Raw genomic sequence first — 17,365 nt, forward strand, 5'->3', positions numbered from 1 at the left:
GCAGAACCACCCAAGCCCAGCCCAGCCCATGACTGCAACCCCAAATTTCCCTTCTCTTTTGAATTTCTTTTCTATAGAATTGAGTGGGAGCAATTAAAAAATGTGGAAGGTACAGCACAAGGCAACATCCTTCTGAACTCCCTGCAAGTGAGAGCCAGCGTGGTGTGGTGGATAAGAGCATGGGACTAGGACCCAGGCAATTTGAGTTCAAGTCCTCGCTCAGCCACGGAGCCAACTGGGTGACTTTGGGTCAGTCACTGACTCTCAGCCCAACCTACCTCACAGGGTTGTTGTGGGGATAAGATTGAGAGCAGGAGAGGAATTGATGTAAGCCACTTTGAGTTCTTTGAAAGAAAAAAGGTGGGATATAAATCTAATAATTAAATAACTGGAAGGTACAACTAGAAAGCACTCATTTCTGGGATGGGGCAGGTGAGAAGAGCTTGCAGAAGGAAGCTCTGGTGATCTGTTTTAAAGATCTTTCAGCTCTTTAAAACAGAAAAGGCAGGTTATAAAGATGGGTGGTACTGGATGCTACTTATTGCTTCAATGGGTTCTTCTAAAAAATATTAAATCTATTGGTTTGTTTATTTATTTACTATATTATACTTGAAAACCACCCATCCACCAACATTTTCTTGGGAATGCACAATGCATTAAAACACATCATACGCACATAAACGCCAAAGGAAAAGTAGTTCAAAATAAAAGACAAAACTAGCAGCAAAGGATAAAATGACACCACCATAAAACCAAATTAAAATCAGCAGCAGCAGAGAGTGCTAAAAGCAGTAAAACAGTTCTTAAAATCTTTGCAGAGTCTCTTTTGCTGCTGGACAATAAAAAGTCCAGAATCGCACTGGCTGTTGGCAAAGGCCCAATTGGTGATGGTAGATCATGATGGCAACAATCCACACTATTCTGCGCATCATGTTTGCAGAAGGAGATGCTGCTCCCAGTTGTGTCCACTAAATAAAGCAGAGAGTGTGCTTAAACACTGGCTTGGAAATGCTGGCCGCCTCTCTCCACAACCCTACTGCAGAAGGGCAATCACGTTTTATTGTGGGGCTGGGGGACAGTTGGACTTGGCTGCCGCACTGGCAACAGCTCCCTTCCGCTTCCTATTTATGCAAGCATTGCCTCCCGCTGATAAGGACAGAGAACTTGCCCTACGGAGGCTTCACTTTCCCACTTTCCGGAGGCTTCCCATGATCGCTGTTTTCTACATCACTGCAATTCAGGGGCACCGAACACCGAATGCTGACTTGCTTCCAATCTCTGGCACAGCTGCTCTCTGCTGTCACTAAAAATACCAGCTCTGTTGATGCTGTCCGCTAGTGCTGCAAGAATTTAATGCTGCAGAGGAGTTTGGAGTGGAGGGATCGAAAGAGGAGAGTGAGCGAGCATGCTTGAATGAGCTCAGCTTCACTCTCCATATTGTGTACGACCGTTCTCTTTTCTTTGTTCCTACTATCTCCGTCTTTTCTGCTATGAGTTTTCATTATGAGTTAGGCCATCTGTCGCATCTGGTCCGTTTACTGAAAAATGTTCACCCACTTTACTTAAGAGAACAAAAATAAAATGGCAGTGACCAAAAATAAAATAGTAACAGGACTAGCAAAATATTACAAAAGCAGCAAGGAAGGGGATGGATGTCTGTGGAACAGCATCTGTTCTGCATGAAAAAGGTCCCAAGCTCAACCTCTAGAACCTCTAGGACAAAAAAACCATCATACCTTGGAAAATCTGAGTTTGGCACTAATCTTCCTTCCTTCTGCCCATATGTCCCGCCTTCTCTCATTTTCATTCTCTCTGCTTTTCTAGACTGTCCCCCGAAAATCCAAGGAACTACCATTCACAAAGCAAATCCAGGGCTCTGAATCCTTGCAGCCACAACACCGGATGGAGAATTGGTAGGGTGGAATCCGCCCTTGAAAACCAATGCTTCACTCCTCCAGCACTTGCAATTTCCCCCTACTACAAAACCCAGCCTTTCCACACAAAAAATTCTTTAACCTCCTTGTGGGTTTCTGCCCTGCTTTTGGGTTTTTTGTGAGCAGCTGCTAGGCCATGGTATGCACAAAATGCTGGACTGGCTGGATTCCCGGTCCACCCCATTACAGGACTTGCAATGTTCTCAACCCATACACAATGATGCTCTGGAACCACAGTAGAGTGATGGCTAGAGGGCAGAAGCAAGCAAGCAAATGAAAAAGAACAACCAGAGGCTATTCACAGGGGGGAACATAGCATGGGGAGGATAAAGTGTGCCTTTATTCTCAAATATCTCTTGGGATCTATACTTGCATCAGCCCAGCTCATTTGGGAAACAGATTTGCTAGCATAAGGTGCAGATCTATCCCACCCCACCCCATCACCTCACAATCCCAGACTTTTCCTCTTGCTCTTCCTCACCTATGAAATTTCCCTCCTCTTTGTAGTAGGCATGCTTCTGTTTATACTTCTAAAAATATGCATCTGAAGACTTATTCCACCCTCGTTCCTTTACCATCCCATCTTAAAAACCAACCACTACTTCCTTCAGAACCATTCCCTTCCTATTCAGCGGCTTCCCTTCACCACCACCGAACATTTCTAACTGACAAGAGTGAGGGAGCCGACCTCTGTGAGCTAGGGTAGTACCACAGACCAAGTGTTGGACTGGGACTCAGGAGACAGTCCCTTCGCAGCCCTGAAGCCCATTGGACGACTTGAAACCAATCAGCTTAGCCCACCTACAGGGTCGCAAATATAAATGGAGAGGATGAGCACTGTCTACATCATCTTAGGTTTCTTGCCAGAGGAAAAGAGTTCCTTGCACTGCAGTGTTCACCAGTTCCTCTTAGCAGGTACATTATGCTTAGAAAAAGCAGAGTTTAGCAATGCATTAAAATGGTATCTGCACATATTTAAAAAATGTGTTTTCCCATTAAGTCAATCTTCATAGACTAGTCGGGTCAGAAGTGGCCAAGAAGGTCAAGGGAGCCACCCACCTGCTGGTGCAGGACGCCAGTTACACCATCCCATACCTGTCTAGTTGCTTCCTGAATGTCTCTAAGCATGGAAAAGCATCCAGCCTCTCCGCTCTTCCATTCCCTTCTTCCCATGACTCAGCCAGCACTTATATCCTGAAGTGTTACTGCTAAAGGGCTTTTAAGGGGGTTTTTTTTGGTCACACATTACAGTTACGTTTATGTGATAGAACAGAGCTATTTATAGTAAAGCTGGACCAGGCAATGATTCCCCAAGAAACTAGTCATTCTTTATTAGCAATTCAAACTAGAGATTTGCTCAGCTTCAGGAGCAAACAGGGGCAGTTCCGAACTGCTGTCACAGCCCAGTGCATGCTGGTGAAGATTCCTGCTTTGCAGGGGTCCCTTGGCTGCAGCTGTGTCGGGGAGAAAGGGACAAATCTTTCTGGCCTCACATGATTTTCACAAGCAAAGGTGTGGGCAGGCATGCGGCTCTTGCACTCAGGCAAGCGACCACCAGGAAGGCACACAGTCCAGTCCTCCCCCCATGTGAACTGCTCTTCATCTTCAGCACAGAGATGCTAGCCATGTGCTTTGCACACCTCATGGGTTACACACCTCCTCCTTCTCCAGCTATACAGGGAAACGATGCTCAACACGCATTCTGTGGAAGGCACCAGGGACTAAGAGTTGCAGCGGGATATCACAACTCATTCCTCAAAATATGCAAAAGGGACCACATCTTCTCACTGCCTAGGTGACCACTAATGAATCCCCTCAAAAGTGGATGAAAGAAGCCAGGCGTCTGCATAACATTTGCATTTGCTAATTTGTATGTACAGATGCAAACTAGAAAATAGTAATTGTAATTTAAAATTGAAATACACCATACTTCTTGACTGATGTATCTGTCATTTCTGCCTTTTGTCCAACTGCCAGTAATTGATGGGTGGCAGTTTTTCCAGTCTTTTGTCTTAAAACTGGAATGGGCAGGACAGTCCTTCATACAGAGGACCATTGTCTGTAAAAGAAAACACAGGGAAACCCTACTGCTGTTAGTCCACGAGGATGGCAGAGACATGCAATGTGCAAAGGAGGGAGAAAAGGTGAAATGGTGATGGAGAGTAAATGAGCACTTGCACAAACAGCACAAATTTAACAGGCAAAGCTCCTGCATTCTAAAAATACAACGGATTCTACAAAATGAGACACAATGAGTTCTACAAAAGGGCACACAATAGTTTGATGGGTATGCCCCTTCAAGGAGGAGCTGCAACCAGGAGAGCTACAATCTCACAACTGCAATTAGCAGAACCGCTCCTGTTCCACTCCCACATGTGTGGGTCGCAGGTTCCTCACAGTTTGACTCATCTGCACATCAGCCAAGCCTCACGTTGGAGCGGCCATTTGTAAGCTGGCAAAAAAGAGGCCCAGAAAGGATACTAATTTGCATAAAGCCTGCAATGCAAATATGTATGCATAAATACTGACTTAGAAATAATTATAATGGAAATAGAAATACAGTACATTATTGGAAGTATGGAAGACTGACCATGTGGTTTGGCTGCCTTGCTCATTCTGCTGTTTTCAGGTGCTATGTTGGAAACGTCAAGGCCCAGCTCCATGCTCCTTTTTCTCTGCAATTATATTTTATTGCAGTTTAGTATATTGTTTTAATAGATTTTAATTGAGCTTGCAAGCTGGCTTGAGTACCTTTCCCTAGCAAACCTGTAGGGAAGCAAATAAGTAAGTGAATACATAAATGAGAGTGATCCGATGGCTCCTAGGGAGTGCCCAGGGGGCCATAGGATACTTCAGATCCCCAGATCCAAGGGCAGAAGCAGAACTCCAATCCCAGAGCTGGGGATCTGCACTCCAATCCCCTCCCGCTCTTGCAGCTGATATGGAAAGTTCTGCACCAGCTAGTGCTGAGATCAGAGAATCAAAGAGGTAGAGAGGGGAGCGGACTTCAGCTGCAAGGATGCTAGTTTCCTGCTGCTGCTCCAGCCTCTTAACCTCCCACTTTGAAGGCCTCCACTTGAAAGCCAGAACGGGGCATCTGGCCGAATTACAGAATGGTGGTACCTCTGCGACTCCTGCTCTGCCCTGGAGGAATGCTCTTTTTAAAAGCATGCAAATAAGCCAGTGCAGGATTTTTACATCGCTGGTCTTGGCAGGGAGAGAAAGTACATTTTAGGCTCCACTTCAGGAAGCAGAACATCTTGACCTGGCACCATCCACTCATGCAAAAAGCACAGCTGTTCCATACTTTTAAAAAATTGGTCACCCGTGGTGACCAATTACCAATTTTCCCCATTACCATTCTCTCCATCAGATTTCCTTTCGTGGTCTGTATCCGTGAGGGACAGAGCTGAGTTAGCACGGCTTGATAAGCAGGAGCTGTGTTCCGACTTCATCCCAGACATCCACATCCTCAAGGCCTGGTCTGGCGATGCTCCACCCTCCGTCTCGGTGTCAGCATCCGAGCCCATCTCTATGGGGTAGCCACGCTGGGAAACGGCACGCATGTCCGCCTGGTAGCCAGTGCACAAAATGTGTGGGGTATCACAAAATTCCATCTCTGAAACAAAACAAGAACATGGTGCTGTGAAATTAGCAGCATCAATACTGCACTGCATGTATAGATTTCATCTGGTGATGACTCCAAAGTGGCTTGCACAGCTCCACTTTATCCTCACGACAACAGTCCTGTAAAGCAGGTTGCCTGAGAGTCAAGACTAACCCAAGTCACCAGTAGGCTCCACAGCTTAGTGGAGACTAGAACCCAGGGCTCCCAGTCCAGCATGCAGCCCCTATGCCATGCCAGCTCTTGAAGCGGCTGGTTGTTCCAGAATATTCATGCTCAAGTATGTTTCATGCCCCAGCTAGGACCTCAAGTGTTCTGGCCTGGCGTCCCTCCCTCCCTCCCTCTCTCCCACCCAGTCCCAGCCTTGCAGTGTCCTCCAATGTTCCTCTGCACATTGGCAGCTGAGTCCATGGAACAAAGGCTTCAGGCAGCTCGCTCAAGTACACGCGCTTTCAGGCATCTTCCTGTTGACAGAAATCTGCCAGCCGGGTCAGGGCTATTTGTAGTGGCAGTTACTACAGGGCAACTCAAACCCAGTAAATCCGATGGATGCTAATCTGATGACACATTACGAGAGAGGCAGAATGCAGCAATCCACTCGTATTTCAATTCTGCAGGCAGTGTATAACTAAAGGGTCTGGCAAATCTATTTGGGAACTAGCCTTTTGCTGATGCACGGCAAAATTGTCGTGGGCGAACAGAAAACACTTTCCCCTTGCAAACACTCGGCGCTGCCTGCGTAGGGTGCTTGCTTAAATATGCACGCTTTGGTAGTATTCAGACTCCCACAGGATGCATTTTCTTTGAAGCTCTTATAGTGGCGTAAATGGTAGTTTTTAGCTCTGCACATCTAACCTTGTTACCTACAATACCAGGTATTCCCTAGAGGAGATAAAACTCAGAGTGGATTTCTGCTATTCCTAGTCTCTCTTCTCAAGTGCGCGCGCGCGCACACACACACGCACACACACGGTGAGCTGCATGGCGGCCGATTCCACAGGGAAATCCGAACAGACACCAGCACCCTGGCACGGCCCAATGAAGTTGGGATGCCGCACACATGAAAAGGATCCATTTCACTGGCCCACCTTGAGCAGCTGGGGTCATGTTATTTTCACACGGGTCCCTATGGCAAGAGCTCGGAATTGGAGGGCACCGGTTTAGAAAAGGTGAGCCTAAAGTATCATTTCTCTGACTGGGCACCTGACACATCTTCTGGACTTCAACCAGGATCACCAATGCTTAGGAGAACTGGAGGACCCCCAGGATGAGGAAGGATGTCTTACACCATGAAATTGCACCATCATCTCGTTTCATATTTGCATCCCACTACTGCTGCTTGGTTTCCTTCTCCCGTCCTGGCCTTTATGATATGTCCAATGTTCCATATTTTTTATTCCATTAGTTCATGCAGTGGTGGTTCCCACCGCTTGCAATGCACATCAACCATTTGCAAAACTGGCAAGGTCTCTCAAATCAAACACAGAGTGAGGTAAACACTTTATGCTGAGCCTCATTTGCAATGATCTGCGGCATGTGGCTGAAAATAGTCTCCAGGCTTGTTCTTCAAGCCACAGATCTTAATTAAACTTAATGAACTCTTTAACATAACAGAGGAGCTGTGCTGGAGCAAACCAAAGGTGCTTCCAGACCAGCGACCTATTTTCCTACAATGGCCAACGGATGTTTCAGGGAAACTCACAGGCAGGGCACGAAGGCAATAACCTGATTTCAGTGCAGCTGAACTGAACCGCACAGCAACTGTTCCTCAAAGGCAAACTGCTTCTCAGTCAGGGTCAGATAGAACTGAGTGACCATGAAAAGCTCATGCCAGAATGTATTTGCTTGCCGTCAAGGTGCCCTGATTTCCAGAAGGGTGGCCATGTTAATTTGCCACAGCAAAACAAAATGCACATACTCTTGCATAATATTCCGTCACGGACACAGGCCACGCCATCAGGTGTGTTGTGTGTTCAACTCCAGATTGGCAGGTGGACACACACATAATGTGTGTGCGTGCCAACTCAAATTTAAAAAAAAAGGACAGTGATGACTTCCTTGGCAACTGCAGTTTACAAAATGTAGTTCATAAAGTCACAAAGTGTGTTCTGTGATAACAGACATCATTACAATGAGCCAATTAAGATTCATACTGTGATAAAAAATGCCCACGGTCCTTACAGAAACCATGGAAAATAGAACTGAATGTCTTGATGAACTATACTTTTAGGAACATCACCTTGGCATCTATCTTTTGAAGGTGTAACAAGGTTCTCCGTTGTTTCTGAACCAGGAGTCTACATCACATCTAGTAGACGCTGATAGTCTCCTCCTCCTCCATGAAGTTCTCTGATCCCCTTTTCCAATTATCTAAGCTGATGGCCCCCTTGCCACACCCTGCGGCAGCGACTTCCATACAATAATTACGTGCTGGATGAAGAAGCACCGAATATACAGAAAAGCAGGTTACACTGAACTGAAGTTTTAAACATTACACAGATATCTGTGGGCTTTGGGAGGATGATAAACAATGCCCAGGATGCCTATGCTGCATTATATTATATAATATGCATTTCCAAACCAGGGATAGTTTGGCTGCAACACAGTTGTTCCATTTGGGGGCTTTGTCAGGCATACCCTCTTCCACCCCATGCCATTTTCCTTCACACTTTTCCAATTGACACACCCAACCTGCTATGGCTACTTGACATTCTGTAAAGGATATGTTCTTTGACTGCTTTTTGCTTATTCATAAAAAATACTTTCTGCACTTCTGCAAAATTTGTATTTGCTGTACTTCGGCAAACCTTGACATTTCCCCAGCTGGTGTCTTCCCTCTCGTATATTTCTCTGTGGCTCTGATCCTCTTGGAATTCACCAGTTCAGTTCGTTATTCGGGGAAATGATCAACCTGCCTGCATACTCATTCCTTCCTCACTATTGGGACTATTAAAAGCTCAGTCATGTGGTTACTGTTGTACCCAGAGGAGTAATGGAGGCACCTCACATACTCCCAGCATTGAAAAATCTAATGCTGCTGCCAGAACATGGGAACTAGAGCCTTAGAATATGAACACCGCTTCCCAATTCGATCATTAACATTTCCATATAAGCATGCAGACTGTTGAGAGTGGGGAATGAGATGAAGGGAAACAAGACTCCCTCAAAGGAGTCTTGAGGGTTCTCCTTTAACACCATCCCTGGACTGAAAGCAAGAAGTCCTTGCATTCCACAGCTTTATAAGACAAGAGCATGATTCTCAGCCGGGTGTCCACACCTTTATAATTCATCCCTGCTGAATTCAGTTTCAGCCTTCGGCAACTGCGGAGACACATGGTGGGTCACAATTATTTTGTTTAGTGTGTTGTTCCTCCTTAAGACACACACACACACTTCGATTTTAAAGTCTTTGGGGAAAGCTTGTGCACAAGTGGCATTTTCATGTGCATTTCAGTCTAAGAAACTGATGGTTCAAGCTCCTTCCGCAAGAGGTGCTACGGGAGGAAGGAGCCAGCAAAAGGTAGATTGATGCATGCATTTATTTATGGCTTTTATAGACTGTCCCATTACTAGCATCTCAGGATGGTTGACAACAAGCACAGATGAAAATAGCACAGCATCCAGCAATTCACAATAAAATCACAATAAAATCCAATTAAACATTAAAATAATGCGAGAATAAAAAGGATTTCACCTGGTGAAAAGAAAAAAAGCAATGTCATCACCACTGCTTCCTACTTTGAATGGGAGCAGGGAAAGGATGGATGGATGAAGCAAGGCAAGCCCGCCAAAGGTATCACTGCACCTGCTCGATCTATTTGACATTTCTTCAATGTCGGAGTGCTTAGGGACTACACAGAACACAGATGTTGCATGCTCCAGTTGAGGCCAGAACAAATGCTTGTGCGAAGTCCTGAGAATTCCATGCATCATTAATACCTGCAATTTAAAGGGGGGGGGGGGTGCAGAGATGCAACAGTGGTGTCTAGAGACTGCAACCTATTTCAAGCAGGAAGCCTGAATTTCCCAACCATGCAGATTAAGATAAAAACAAATCAGTAGCTGAAGCAAACATTGATCCTGTGATATGGGACTATTGGTGCGGTTCATAAATTTAATAAATATAAATGGCTTTGCTGGCTGTTGAGCTCAGAAGGCCTGTCTGCCACAGTCCGGGTATTTTTATTTTTGTGGGGGAAGCTTGGGCTATGCAGGGCTCAAGGCTTCAACCCTGTCGGCATGTCTACATCCAGTCTACCTGTCTTCTCCATGCAGCAGCTTGTCCATATTTTCAGTAGAAGTGTTAATAAGAGCTGAGACAGAAGTTTGGGATGAGTTAAACTCTAATAAACAACACTTAAGGATATTAAATTGGGACACATTAAATGCCAAAGGGGAAGAAAATGGATAATTGGGGCAATTTCCACTGGATCATTATCTTTGTGCTAAGACATAAAGATAGTATACTGGAGAGGAAAAATCTATCTAACCATACCTGAAGGAAAAAAAAGATAATGTAAAAAATAAGGTATCCACATGTAATTTAATGAATATGCTGTAAGGAAGTGAATGCGGAAATATTTCAGCCAATCATTTGGGAATCCAAAATGTGGTCTCCAATTAGCAAAGGGCTGAATGAGCTGCCTACGGAAACCATTATTCTTTTTACTATCTGATGGTGCAAGCAATGCTGCAGTTCTATATTTCTTTACTTCTCGGCATTTAATTTACTCTTTTAACCATAGGCTTAATGGGATTTTTGCCATTTAACAGAAGCAAAGCTGCCCTGTTTGCTAAATCAAAGGGTGCCAAATAAAAGTATTTGAACATGTTAGGGAAACTCTGCAAAAGGAATGTGTGGTAGTCAAAGACAAAGGTGTACACCAGAATAAAATTGATACTTGGTCTGAACAGTGGAAGTTGTGGGTATATGTTCAGCAGAGCAGAGGAAAGTGGACATGTTGGGTGCTGAGCCTATTGTAGCCCGATGGCCAAATTCTTTTCTGGAGAAGCTCTGCATTGCAGGGCTGGGTGGGCCAAAGGCAAAAGTGGTGGGACCACTACACTAGACACACCAGCCTATTTTGTCTTAAGGCTCTTCCTGCCAGCAACTAAAACTTTTGGAGAGGCATTTCAGCCTTTTGGAACCCAAGCCAAGCAACCACCGAATGCAAGCTTGGTAGATGATGGTTCTCTGTCCCTGTACTAAAAGATAGCTGCAATTAGAAACCCTTCACCGTTGTACGGATTACAAAATGATTATTATATTTCAGATTTAATTGCAAAAATTTGCATTTTCTCAGGATCGCATAGGGGACTGGGTTGTATACTAAATGATAGGTCATTTAATACTTTACGTGATACAACCTGATGGTTTCAATTGTTTTTTCACAGCATTTTCCCAGGTTTATTTTTAATTCATTTTGCATTTTATTTGGTTTGGTTTTTGATTGTGTTTTTTGGAGCATGGAAAATTGAGTATTTCTGAAAGTGAAAGAAAACAAATTCTTCCACTTGTGTTATGGTGCTATTCCCTTATGGCACAGTGACACCTAGAGGTTAAGTAGTAGAAAAGCAGGAGAGGACAAGCTCTGTGTAGTGCTTGATGTTATATTCTGCAATAAAATGGAAGTAGACACAGTAGATTAATGGCTTCATGTAGAAAAGCGCAACATCTTTGCTGGTAAGGAGTTGTAATGAGCAAGCAATCTTGGTTGCTATCCTTGATTTTCACATCATAACTATAGCATATTGCCTAGACATACAGTTGAATTCAGCAGGTTGAACAGCACTACAAAATACACTTAAGCCAACAAAATCACCCAAAATAGTATCAAAACCTGAGAACTCTTCCTGACTATAAGCACAACAGATGCACACATTTCCATCTGCCCTATTTCCTGTTCTATTATTCACTTAAAAGCAATGCTTCAAGCAAGGGCACCTATAAATGGCTGCAATTCTTACACAGATGAAACAAATCCCATATCATTCCACCCCATATGAAAATCTGATCTAATGTGATCCTTTCTCTGATTTAAACACAAGCAGAAAAACAACACCACAAGTGTGCGTGTATGAGGACTCTATTCTTTTCTTCCATTCACATCAAATTATATCTTATTTCCAATTTAACATCAATGGAAAGATATGAAAGACACCTAGACGCATCTGCTGTCTCTGATTAGGCATCTGAGAATAATGCTTGTCACTCAAAGTTTTCCTCTCAGTCTAGTTTTAAGGGATCTGCCACCAAAAGGTTGAAATATGGATACGGTACAGGAGATTGAAATGCCCTTAAAGCAAGAAAAGAAATAAAATGTATGCGCACAGGTGGGAGGGAGAGATGCACACTAAAACACTGACATTTTGAAAGAAACAAAACTGAATTCATCCCTTAAGGAATTTATAGATTATGGGGAAATACACTGAAATTTTACCCAATTGTTCTCACTAACATGAATTTATTTTGAAGGTTAGACAGACAGGGGCTTACTAGGAATATTTAATTTGGTTTCACTGGAATGTATATTTTCTCTCTTGAGGAAGAGACAGGTTTCACCTGTATGGGAACAGATCTTCGTTTGGTTCAGTGAAGCCTTCAGGTAAATTTGGGCAGTGATCAAAACTGGGCATATTGTGCCTGCCCATCTGAACGCAGCCCCAGATATTTGCAAAATATTCAATTTGGATTATAAAAAGAATCTGAGATTTTTTAAAAGAAAAATTGAAAGTGGGAGAGATGGTAACAGACAGTTTGGTCTATCTAGGCCCCGGAATGCTCTGCTCATAAAGGGTTGGGTTAGACTTCCTATGTGAATTCAACCATATATATGCTCCATTAGGGTTGTGACTTCTTTCCCTCTAAAAAAAATTCTCATATGTTGTAGGCAGTTACAATGTTGGCCCTCTCCGAGCCGGAAATAGCTGCATCTGTTGAAATTAGTGGGTACAGAAGGATAAGAACCCATTTTCGATTCATTTACACAAGAATTTCTCAAAGTTTGCAGTATTTGACAGAGAAGAGACATGAGGTTTTTCTTGAAACCTTGACAACAGAAAATGAACTGACAAATCTGCCCATCCCTGATTTTCAAGAGAAGGGCACAGCTTAAAACATCTGAATATCCCTGAACTAGCCATTCAGAGGAATTAGCCAGAATGACCTTGAGCATATAAATGTTTTAAATATACACACGTATCAACAAAACTTGTCTCAAGTCTTCCAGACAAGTGTAAGGCAGATGGATAATAGCTGAGGACAGCAGTCAGAGAATACTCTCAATCGTCAGATGTGGGGCCGTATGGGACCACCGGTCAGGAAAGAAGCTTGATCCATCACTGTTCTGCTTTTAAACACTGTTCTCAACCCCCATGTTTGTCTGGGGCTTGAGAACTTGTAGTCATTTTTCCTCCTTATGTTCTGCAAAGGAGCTCCCTGATCAATGAAACCTGCAACTGTCAAGTGAGAGAGAGGGAGAGAAGAGAAAGGTTTCTAGCAGACCTCTCTCTAGCAGCAGGCCTTGCAAGCTGCACTCTAAAGAAAATGAATCAGGCCAAAAAGGGCAAGAGAGCTTACTAACAAATTAGACTGTGGTAGTCCTGTAAACTCATCCTTGCCCTGCAGCCTAGCCTGCTGTGAACAGATAAGCTAAAGTCACAGTTCTTTATCAGTAGCAATATTTTGTCCCACCTCATAAAAATTTGACACAGCTGGAGGTGAACTAATTGAGAGTGCGTAGATAGCAACATCGAAGGGATTTCAAACATAATTAAGGAGTGATCAAGAAGGGGTCTGCAGGAGAATGTGCAGAGCAGGGAGAATGCCTACAGGTTCAGAGCCAGTTCCAGAAGTGACCTTTATTAAGCATGAGAAAGTGAGTATTGAACTCAAGCAAAGGGCTTTGATGGGGAAAAGTATCCTCAGTTCAGAAGAATGCAAATATATCAGCTCCAATATGGATTTCTAATGCTTCTACTACTGTGAGTGCACAGAACTGAAATCACGGGCTCCAAAATCAGTATAGCACTGCAGATTCATCAGTGATAAGTCAACCAACTGCTACTCTTGTCTGTAGTGATTTCTCTGTTTCAGAAATCCACAACAGATCCAAATGAATTCACATCCAAGAATCTAACCCATGGATTCCAGCTTTCCCCAAGTCACATGGATCCCGCAGATTCACAGTTTGGGGCATTTATTAAAAATTTATATAATTTTATGTAAAGCATTGTTGTTGTTGTTAGTCGCGAAGTCGTGTCCGACCCATCGCGACCCCATGAACAACATTCCTCCAGGCCTTTCTGTCCTCCACCATCCCCCGGAATCCACTCAAGCTCACACCAACTGCTTCAGTGACTCCATCTAACCACCTCATTCTCTGCCGTCCCCTTCTTCTTTTGTCATCTATTGTTCCCAGCATCAGGCTCTTCTTCAGGGATTCCTTCCTTCGCGTTAGGTGGCCAAAGTATTTGAGTTTCATCTTCAGGATCTGGCCTTCTAAAGAGCAGTCAGGCATAGAAAGCATAGAAATATGTAATATGTAATGCATAGCAATATGTAATTTTTAAAAGAAAACACTCATCAACCAAAAATGCAAAAAAAGCTAAAGCATGAAAACATGCATCGTTCAGGGATTTGTACATTTTTGTAGAATCATACCAGAGCAGAGTTGAAAAAGGAAAAGAAGGCCATCAGGCCCAACCCCCTGCTCAATTCAGGGCTCCAAGTTAAGCCAACCTCACAGATGGCTGTCCAGCTGCCTCCTGAATGCCTCCAGTGTGGGGGAGCCCCCAACCTCCCTGAGTAATAGCTTCCATTGCCATATTGGTCTAACTCTGAGAAAGCTTTTCCTGATATTCGGCCAGAATTTGGCTTCCTGTAACATGTTCTCTTCCAGGAGTGCAGATATCTGCAGCTCTGGATTTGCTTTGTATGACCACATGCAATATCCAGTTCTCCCATGGAGTGGCATGAAAGATGCCTGACAATCCATGAGACATAGACGGATCGGAGCATGAGGAGGATCATCACAGGAAACAGGGATTTGTATGAGATGGACCTCTGCTCCAATCCAGGAGGACTCATCTTACTTTTCTAGGCTGTGAACCAACAAACCACTGGAGGTTTCCAGTATTCCAAGAGCGACCATCATCAAGACACATCGGAATCCTTGGCAGTGGGTCTTGGCTTTCCATCAGTTGGTTCCTACCCAATATTTGATTGCACTACTGTCAAACCCAATGAACATGACCAAGTGACCTGGGATGACAGGAGTTATAAGCCAAAATATCTAGAGCCTGGAGTGAGATACTTCTTTCAGCCTAGGGGCAAATTCAATTCGACAGAAGTTCTTGGGAGACTCATTTGGGTGGTGGGTGAGGTGAAGATAAAAGAGATGGGGCCAAAATAGTCCTTATTGTCAGCAGCTAAAACTTAGAAGCAGCATTTCAGTCCTTTTGGATAGGGAAAAACCTGGGAAACCATTAAATGATCCATGGTTGGTACCCCAAGAAGATAGATCTGCTTCCCCAGTCCTGAACTAGAGGGAGATCAAATTTCAGATACAAAATGTCATGTGTCTGTTGCCAACCAACTTTACATAGCTTGTACAATTAGGATAGTGCCTTTGCCAGTACTGAGTAAACAAAACAGTTTCCATATCCCATGAAAGCATTTTTGGAGGAAAAAAATAATGCAACTTGGTATATTAAAAAGGAGGCCAAGTTTATTGGCTTTGCTTTTGTGAGCTAAAAAAAAGTCTTTGCAATCTCTTCTGGAAAATTTGCAATAAAGTTTCGTAGCATAAGGGAACAAATAAACATTGTAATTGTCATGCATTTGCAGAAAAGGGGGATTTTTGAAATGGATATGATGCATGGGGAATTCTGCCCTATTTTTGGGCTACTGCGGAAGTCCAAGTTAGGTTTGGATTTCAGAAAACTAAAGTGTTGCTGATGCTTCCGAGACCTGGAACTTGCTTAGAATGGGCAGATGGATTGCTTTGTATTTTTGCCAAAATGCATCAACTGGGTTGATTATGTTTATATTGAACTGTTCGCTTTTTCTTATGTTGTGATTGGTCTCCATTTATCAATAGTATTTCATTTACAGTTTCTTCTTTATTATTTATGGCTTCTATTCATCTTGATAATACAGCATTTGTACAAAGGAATTATACTATTTACTCTTCTTTCTTCTCTTTCAAAAATTTATTGTGCATTAAAAATGAAAGACAGTTTATGCCCAAAAATTCCTCCAAAGCTGTCATAAAATTATATCAAGATATGCATATTTGTTTGTTAGCAATATTGCTCTATTCAATCAACAAGTCAAAACAACTTTGTTTTTCCATTACCACAGTAGATGTGGCACAAGAGATTAACTGAGAGAATTTTTCTAATCCATACAAAGCTCTCAGAAACTTTAATAAACTAAACAGCAGAAGACTTAGAATTTTTATTCCAAGTACTCCCAGTATCACCAAATTTTGATATAGCTTTTAAGCAGTATTTCCCAACATATGAAATGTATTTGCTTACAGATCATTTTTAGAAGAAGGCAAAAACTTGCATTACCTGCCTAATGACTAGGAAGCTTATTTTTCTGAACTATTGACTCATATATTCATTATCTACAATTTGAAAAGGTTCATGTGTCACTATGGTGTTTTAGCGTGGGAGGTGAGAAATGATCTACCCTTGACCAGTGGCTGATCTAGCAGCTACATATTCCAAACCAAATAAGGAGTATTATTTTCCTGGCATTTAGTGATTTAAAATGTTTTGTCCCTATATCTTTTGAGCAACATTATTGGATTTTATCTGGCCAGGGCGGCTTATTTTATAATGTTATTTTTGTATTTTTAATTTTAATGTTTATATTTTTAATTTAATGTTATTTATTTTTAACTTACTGTTGTAAGCCGTCCCAAGGCTTCAGCGAATGGGGCAGCATAAAAATGTTTTAATAAATAATAATAAATAAATAAATAAATAAACTGGAGCTCAAGTCTCTCCCTAAGAAGCTATAGTTCCTGCTACACCACAGTACTTCCACACAGGTGCACTGTAGCAATTCGGTATCTCTCATAGGAGATTTTCTCTTCTCATGCTGTTAGACTTGGTGTTCTTGGACCCACTCTAGTCAATCTATATTTGGCAGATCTTTCTCCCTTTCTGGGTTTGATACTCCCTCACCCCCTCAGATTAGCTCAAAGATCCATTTTCTGTTATGGACTGATGAAGCAGTTTTAATTTCACAGACAAGAGTTAAGCATTTACTGATTGGATCTGCCAATTCCAGTAAAAAGAAGAAAGAAAAAGAATACCTAACCGTTATTTTCTGTTCATCTAAAGTTAGAGCATTTTCCAAGAAGCTGGCTAAATATTCCGAGGCCGTGGATCATGATACACTTGACCAAGTTAATTGCTATAAATATGGCATTTGCTTCCATGAGTTCAGGAACTAGAGAACCCAGGGAAAATTGGCAAAGGATAAAGTGAAGCAAAGTGCTAAAGCAGTAGTACATTTTCTCTTTACAGAGACTAGAAATGTTGCTTACAAACATCTGAGTTCGTAAAGCAAACTTCGTATGCTAGATACCCTATGGAATACCAGTCTGGTTCCCCATCTTCTTGGTTCATAGATTTTGCTGCAGTGTAAGGCCTAGCAGGCTCAACCAGTATAATTTATGTGGATCATGGAATCCAACAGCGTCTGGGGACACAAAAGCATGGCTGCTCCTGGGGTAGTCCCCCAGCCAACTGGATGGTCAGACTCTGTAGAAAGTCCCAGAAGATCATA

At 42.8% G+C, this 17,365-nt stretch overlaps 1 protein-coding gene across 5 annotated transcripts in view; it reads right to left on the minus strand.

Moving 5' to 3' along the window:
* The window catches only part of TENM1 (teneurin transmembrane protein 1), a 203,512-nt gene that overhangs the window by 164,716 nt on the left and 21,431 nt on the right, over positions 1–17,365 (minus strand). For all 5 annotated transcript variants that reach the window (XM_044427332.1, XM_044427328.1, XM_044427330.1 and 2 more), the window contains exon 2: positions 5,293–5,553. In XM_044427332.1, coding sequence (XP_044283267.1) covers positions 5,293–5,553 — 261 coding nt within the window. The remainder of the gene's footprint in view (positions 1–5,292; positions 5,554–17,365) is intronic.

The sequence above is a fragment of the Varanus komodoensis genome, unplaced genomic scaffold (assembly GCF_004798865.1).
Source record: "Varanus komodoensis strain SLA01 unplaced genomic scaffold, ASM479886v1 scaffold18_3, whole genome shotgun sequence".
Lineage (NCBI taxonomy): Eukaryota > Metazoa > Chordata > Lepidosauria > Squamata > Varanidae > Varanus > Varanus komodoensis.